This window comes from Anabrus simplex, chromosome X, assembly GCF_040414725.1.
Source record: "Anabrus simplex isolate iqAnaSimp1 chromosome X, ASM4041472v1, whole genome shotgun sequence".
Lineage (NCBI taxonomy): Eukaryota > Metazoa > Arthropoda > Insecta > Orthoptera > Tettigoniidae > Anabrus > Anabrus simplex.
This window is the reverse complement of record NC_090279.1, coordinates 100,747,897-100,755,300: the sequence shown is the minus strand read 5'-3', so window position 1 is coordinate 100,755,300 and position 7,404 is coordinate 100,747,897. Positions and strand designations below refer to the sequence as shown.

Genomic DNA, 7,404 nt, shown 5'->3' with positions numbered 1-7,404 from the left:
AATTTTTCAAATTTCCGCCACCACATTTCAAAGGTATGTAGCTAAAGAGGGCCGCACGGTGCTCTCTTGATTAAAGATGATTGCTGTCACGTGGAATTGCCTGCCACGACATTTCAAAGGTATCTAGCTAAAGAGTGCAGCACGGTGCTCTGTCGATTAAAGATGGCTGCTGTCAAAAAGCATTTTTAAATTATCCGCCACCATATTTAAAAGATATGTAGCTAAAGAGCGCAGCACTGTGCTCTGTTGATTAAAGATGGCGGATAACAGCTGTCAAAAAGCACGTGGTCTTGTTTACTGATTAAAATCTCGCGCTAGTATGGTTAAGTTGGCAGCACTGAGGTTTAGGCCCGTTAAGATAGCAACACTGACGTTAGCGATGCGTTGTTGTGGATGATAGCTGTCAAAAAGCACGTGGCTGTCAAAAACGCACGTGGATTTGTTTACCGATTCAAATCTCGCGCTAGTGCGTTTAAGTTGGCAGCACTGAGGTTTAGGCCCGTTACGATAGCAACACTGACGTTAGCGATGCGTTGTTGTGGATGACAGCTGTCAAAAAACACGTGGATTTGTTTACCGAATCAAATCACGCGCTAGTGAGGTTAAGTTGGCAGCACTGAGGTTTAGGCCCGTCAAGATGGCAGCAGTGAGGTTAGCGATGCGTTGTTGTCGACGATAGCTGTCAAAAAAGCACGTGGCTTTGTTTACCAATTCAGATTTCCCGCGGGAGGAGGAGCGGGCCCCTGGGAAGGCCCCTCGGGAGGCGGAGGCGGCGCCCAAATCCCTGCATTTTAATTTTTATTTTCAACTCATTTAGCTCAGAGAATCTGCGACCGACACATTTTATAATCCCTAATTGGTATTGAAAATACTGTAACCACTTTTATTTTCCTTTTATACATTTGATGGCCTCTGAGTTTAAGACATTTTAAAGACTAATTGATGAGACATAAAGTCAATTACGTCTTATTTATTTTTTCAACGAATAATTCGTAATACACAAACCATTTTCTGAGATACTTTATTTTCAAATAAATATAATCTTGTAAAGCTGAAAAATGAAATGTCGTATGGCTTTTGGTGCCGGGATATCCCAGGACGGGTTCGGCTCGCCGGGTGCAGGTCTTTCTATTTGACTCCCGTAGGCGACCTGCGCGTCGTGATGAGGATGAAATGATGATGAAGACAACACATACACCCAGCCCCCGTGCCGTCGGAATTAACCAATTAAGGTTAAAATCCCCGACCCGGCCGGGAATCGAACCCGGGACCCTCTGAACCGAAGGCCAGTACGCTGACCCTTCAGCCAACTAGTCGGACTTGGCAAACTTAATTATTCTTTTAATGACTTCTTAGCATAAGCATTTAGTTGTAAGTGATGATTGTTCTTTGAGTACTACAGCATGTTATGCAGAAACCAACCAGATTACTTATAGGAGACATCCATTACGTAGGTTAGGTTTATCTGTCAACATAGCCCGGTGATCCTTTCTTCTATGCGGAACACATAGACTATAAACTGATTTATTTTGGAATTGACATGGTATTCGATCAGTAAGAAATTGATGTATTCGAGTTAGCCCGGATCTTATGCCACTCGAACTGGACGCTGGAACGGCGCAATACATATATACAGAGGACGACGATGAGCAGAAAATGAGAGCTGATAAGATATAAATGAGGTTTCTGTATTCCAGTAACTTCTACAAGGTAGTCCGGTGTATTTTGCTATGTGTATGGATGATATGAAATTGTATTATTACAGTGGAATTTTATCACAGCTTCAACTATTAATTTTTGTGCTGAGAAGACACGAGGCGAAATTTATGATGCCTGCGTGTGTTAAACGGGTCACTGTGTTATAACAGAAGTTCCGTCATATTTTCTTCAGGATGGGACGTTAAATTTAGTGCATTTCTCATCGAATTTGTACAGACCTTCAAGAAATCAGCATAGCAGATGGAATTATATGGGACACGCCTAGCTATCGAACGTTCGTGAACAAATACCATTTTGCTAAAACCGCAAGATGAGTACACCACTGCATAGACGGAAGAACGGATGAAAAACACAGAGAGGGAAGAAGAGAAGAAAGCACACTCAATCGCGCTCCTTAGTTGGGGACAACGTTTTGAAATAATATTAAGTAATATTAAGTTACTAACCATGTGGTGTGCTTAGTTTGTGAAGGGTCAGTCAGCGGTACATTTGTCAGGTGGTAATAGCACGGGGTTCAGTCTGCAGAGGTTTGGGGTCGAAGTTGAAGTCAGTGTCATATGTGTCTGGAGTGTTGTATTTCGAAATGAAGTGAGAAATTTCTTAACTCTCCATAACTGTCGGTGGTAGATATGTTCTATTTGTCCATGTAGTTATGAAACCTTGATACTCAGTTAGTGGGATATGTTCCTAGTATATACTCCAGAGGTAATAGTGTAGATAATGCCGAGGTTTCTTTGTAAAAAGGCCAGAGGGAAAATCGTCAGGAGAGAATATTTTGAAATATGGTAAGGGGCATGGTTAGAATATGGAATAGGGTCCTATAACCAGAGGGACCCTTTGTTCATGCAATAAGTACATTAATACCAGTGAAACGCATACCATATTCCACAGGTCCCATTAGACATGAGTGCATTTGTGATGGCAATAATGTTGACCAATAAATTGTCTGACAATTCAAGGATTTGGATGTAGATCTGTGCTGCAGTAAAAGGCCACCTGTGGCGAGATTTGCTTGCTCACTTGTAAACCAGTGGAGAGCGGCAGAGTAAACCCATTTGACGAGATAACGGGTGTTCACATTTATATGAGGAGGACCCTGTTGGGAAATAGAGGGCCATGTTACAAAATTATTGATATTAAAATAAATGGGTAGTTATTTGAATTTCATTTCTATTGCATAGGCAAAAAAGAGTGGATTCTCAGTAACATTCCCGAATATTTGACTAAGTATTCTAGTTTCGATGTTTCCATAACACAGTCATAGTTTGTATTGCCACTGAGCATTTGAATAATTATTTTGGTGTCAGAAGGTTGTCCTTAGATATTTAGGATTTCTATTTCTTGAAATATAAGTCGTGCACTTGGGTGTTGAGGATTGCCGATGGCGTGTCCTCCAATGCATAGTAGGATGGTGTTTGAAGTGCATGGAAGACATTCATGGGATTGCTCGACCAAGCTAGACCGTGAAATTATGTAGCTAACCAACTGCTCGTAGATCAGAGGTGAGTATCCTAGTTTGACGCAAAGATGTAGTAGCACTTTGCCATTAGTGCATGGGCTACCCATGATTTATGGTCATGTTGTTCATAAGGGAGTTGTAATATTTTGTGTGTTTATATTTTAGTAAGACTATATAAGTGGATGTAGTTGAACTCCATGACCTATAATATGTAAGGGTTAGCCATGAGTCGAGTTTATTTTTGGGTTTGATTGAACGTTATAAGTAAATGTTAACAGGATTTCGTTTCACAGGTTTTCATGAATTTGTTCCAATCACTGACTTCAACCTGTTGTTTTGGTTCATGAAACTTCATTCATTTAATATAAATAACACAATTTTATGTTGTGTAATTTTACGCTATTAAATCACTGGCACCTGAAGTCCTCTTGTCTTGGAGGGTCACTTTGATCATCAGGCAAGTTTCTTGAACCTTAAGTATTAATATAGTGGATGACAATGATAGCTCAGTGATGTAAATTCGAGGTTATGCAGATTCAATTGAGGGTCCACGTAACTCGTCCTATGCAGATGGTCAGTTAGTGCATGGTGTAAATTAAAACGGTATGGAGAACACTTCCGATTTCTCGATCGTCTAAATGTCAGGAAGTATAATGCAAAGTTGTTTATGGAGCCGAGCAGATTGAATCTCATGTTGTTGTTTTGTACTTAACCACAAAGTGGTTTTCTGTAAATAGCCCTTCAGGCTCTTTTGAGGTGGATATTAATATCAACCTGAAATCTTCCAGCTGCAGCGTTATATTAATGCCTCTGACCACAGAACACTGTTTATGGCCAGATTTGTAAACACACCCGCCATCATAATTCATTGCTTTTTATTGAATAAACGTAGCCAGATTATGTAAGTTTTAAATTATATAGGCCTTCCCTGAAACCCAGTAGTAATGTCTGGAAGTGACGAAGAGCCATTAACACCCCCTGAGGCACAACAGTTAACAACTCACGCAGCAGACGTGGAAGAGGCAAACATCAGTTTGACTTGAGGAAAAGGGTTCAGTACTCAGTATGTCCCTTCAACACTTGCAATGTTGATATAAGAGATTTTTACTGACTTTCTTGTGGCTTCATTAGAGGAAAGCGAGTGGCCAATTCTCTGCCACCAGATAAACAAGAATGGAGAAACTTAAAAGAGAGTATACTGCAGCTGTCGACATACGAGTCCCTACTCAAAGACGTACCTCGAGAACTACGTGGCCTTCATGATTAGCTACGGGAACTGAAGTAGAACTTTAAATTTGCATTAAGAACCGGTTGAGAGAGACAATATTATCGTACAAGTGCCGAGGGAGCATGTACAGTTTTGAGATACTGGTCTACTCATTATTAAAGGAACACACGACATGTAGGAAAGGGGAGCTCAGAGGGCCGTTTTCAGCAACAATTTCTTCAATTGCATACCCTATTATGACTTGATTCGGCACTTATTTATTCCCTTGAATTGTTTATTCAAACGATTGAATATTTCTTTCCTGCGCTTCTAGTTCTTTACCACTTGCCTTTGCCGTATGATTCTTCTGTGTTCATCCGGATTACTTCTTATCCTCGCACCTGGACGGCTACCCAATGAGCACACTTCCACTTTAGTCCGAAAACAGAAAAAGGTCGTCCATGGTGGAGAAAAAGTGGTTGCATATATCTGTGATTGGTTAGGAAACACATGAAATGTCCTTTGCTCTTTTCGCACTCAAACCTGGCATTACGTTACCTGAAGAATTTTTTTTAAAATATGGCCCAAAGGAATGGACTGCTCTCCGGTGTACATCATGAGGTGTGCAGAAAAGGTGCCGTTCTGACTGGAGAACTTATTACTTCTCTGCTGTGAGCGATCGCATGTGCCACGCTACATCTCCAGAATTGGAGAAGATCTTGTGTAACTCCGAACTCTTGTGCAGTAGTTAGTGGGACGTAAAGCAAAAGAACATTATTATGAAATCACGTGCGGCTTCATCACGACGTGACGAAACGCTCGTGCGCCGTCTCGCCAGTGTGCACGGACAGCGTTGAGCTGCGTGCGAACGATTTGGCCCAAAACACGGAAAATTTCGGCATCTGTCCACAGTGGTTCACATGTGCATGGTTAAGTTACATGTTTCTCTGAACATTTTATCGCATTACTGAGCACTCATGCGTGTTCAGATCTGAACTGTTACACTGACTTTCTGGCTGAAAATGAGCCACTGACATTACATCAGTACCTACAAAACTCGCCTGTGCGAGACAGCATGTGAACTGCTAGGTCGCCTTTCTGGATGAATGACTTTTCTCCAAGATTGCAGGAGTGTGCTTTTCGCTCGTGTGATTCAACATGTGAGTTATTAGTGGCGAACTACTGCTGAAAGACTTGCCACAGATATCACAACAGTACGGCTTCTCACCTGTGTGAGTCCGCAAGTGAACTACTAGGTTGACTTTGAAGCTGAAGAATTTGCCACAGACATTGCATCGGTAAGGCTTCTCTTTTGTGTGACACCGCATGTGTATACCTTGATAAGCTTTCGTGCTGAAGGATTTGCCACAAACATTGCAGCAATAAGGCTTCTCGCCTGTGTGAGACAACATGTGGTTAGTAAGACTGCCCTTCCGGATGTATGATTTGCCACAGACATTGCAGCAGTGTCGCATATCGCCAGTGTGAGTACGCATATGTTCTGATACATAGACTTTCCTGGTGAAGGATTTGCCACATACATTGCAGCAGAGTTGTTTATCACCTGTGTGAGTTCGCATATGAGCTGTTAGATAGACTCTCCGGCTGAACGATTTACCACAAACATTGCAACAGTATGACATATCTCCTCTGTGAGCATCCACGTGATCTGTTAGATGGACTTTCCGACTGAAGGATTTGCCACAGACATTGCAACAGTGTGGCGTTTCGCTTGTGTGAGTACGCGTATGATTTGTTAGGTGGACCTTCCAGCTGAAGGATTTGCCACAGATATTGCAGCAGTAAGGCTCCGTGCCTGTGTGAGACAGCATGTGAATATCTTGGTAGGCTTTCGTGCTGAACGATTTCCCGCAGATGTCGCACCTGTATGACTTCCAGTCTATATGAGACCGCGTAAGGTCTGAACATTCCCTCTTCTCATGACATACTGAGCATTCGTTTTTAATCACAGCTGTATCTAACTGCGTGTGCTCTGTCAGCTTCTTCCTCTTTGTAAAGCATTTCTCACAAAATCCTGAATCTACAAGCTGATGGATCCTGAGATGTTCCGACAAGCTGTTTCGGCTACCAAACACCTTTCCGCAGTGATCGCACTTGAAGGGACGATCATCCTTGTGTCTCTTCAGATGTCGCAAGAGGCCCAACTTCCCAGTCAGGACTTCACTGCACACACTACACGTAAAACTAGGTGATCCGCCAGCCGGAGTTTGATGATCTTTATAGCCCACCTCTGGTCTCGACCTACAGTGACAAAGTAAAACCATGTGACCAATAGTTCAACAGCCAACTCCACTACAATTCTCACACAAGTGATTTGCTACTGGATATTGCAATCACTAATATCCAGTGCAGAGAGCTCGTTACACATAAACATTACATTCCTGAAAGTTAAACTTCATCTGAGGTCAAATTCAGTGTGTACTGTTAAATTTCAAAAGCCTCACTTGTTACGAGGATGTGTTGCTTCTCTCCTTTCGAATCACGATATTACGAGCAAGAAACTTGTCACGATTTAGGAATATACGTGTTAATAGACAACCACATTTAAAGAATGCATGAGAAGTGGTCTGAACTAAAAGGAGAAATACAAGCTCTTTAATCCAGCACACATTATTCTATTGAAATCCGTAGTCTGTTCTCCTACATAAAGGACGGCACATGCTTTGGTGTCTTGATTTCGTTGAACCACTCCTTGCTTTATGGCAGGAAAGTAATAATTTTTGTAAAGGACCTTGTTTTCAGGTTGTTTGAGAGAAAGTCAGTGTTGTAGATATGAATAAAATTGAGAAAATCGTTAGCCGACAGTCAGCAAGATCTGCTGAACCTTGGTTAATCTTTTATGAATGTTATTTTGTCACACAATTATACATATTGTATTTGTACATTGCTATCATATCACTATAGCATTTTATTATGTCACTGTGTCGCTTTTCCGAAATATGCCGCTTTGGTGTGCAATCAAACAGAGCCAACCTATATATAGGACAGTAGGTTTACA

General features: G+C 41.6%; 1 protein-coding gene across 1 annotated transcript in view; it reads right to left on the bottom strand.

The window, feature by feature from the left end:
* Positions 1 to 2,823: 2,823 nt before the first annotated feature.
* Positions 2,824 to 7,404, bottom strand: part of LOC136885972 (zinc finger protein ZFP2-like) — a 42,241-nt gene continuing 37,660 nt past the window's right edge. Inside the window, exon 4 of the mRNA XM_067158679.2 lies at positions 2,824 to 6,647. Coding sequence (XP_067014780.2) covers positions 5,471 to 6,647 — 1,177 coding nt within the window. The 3' untranslated portion in view covers positions 2,824 to 5,470. The remainder of the gene's footprint in view (positions 6,648 to 7,404) is intronic.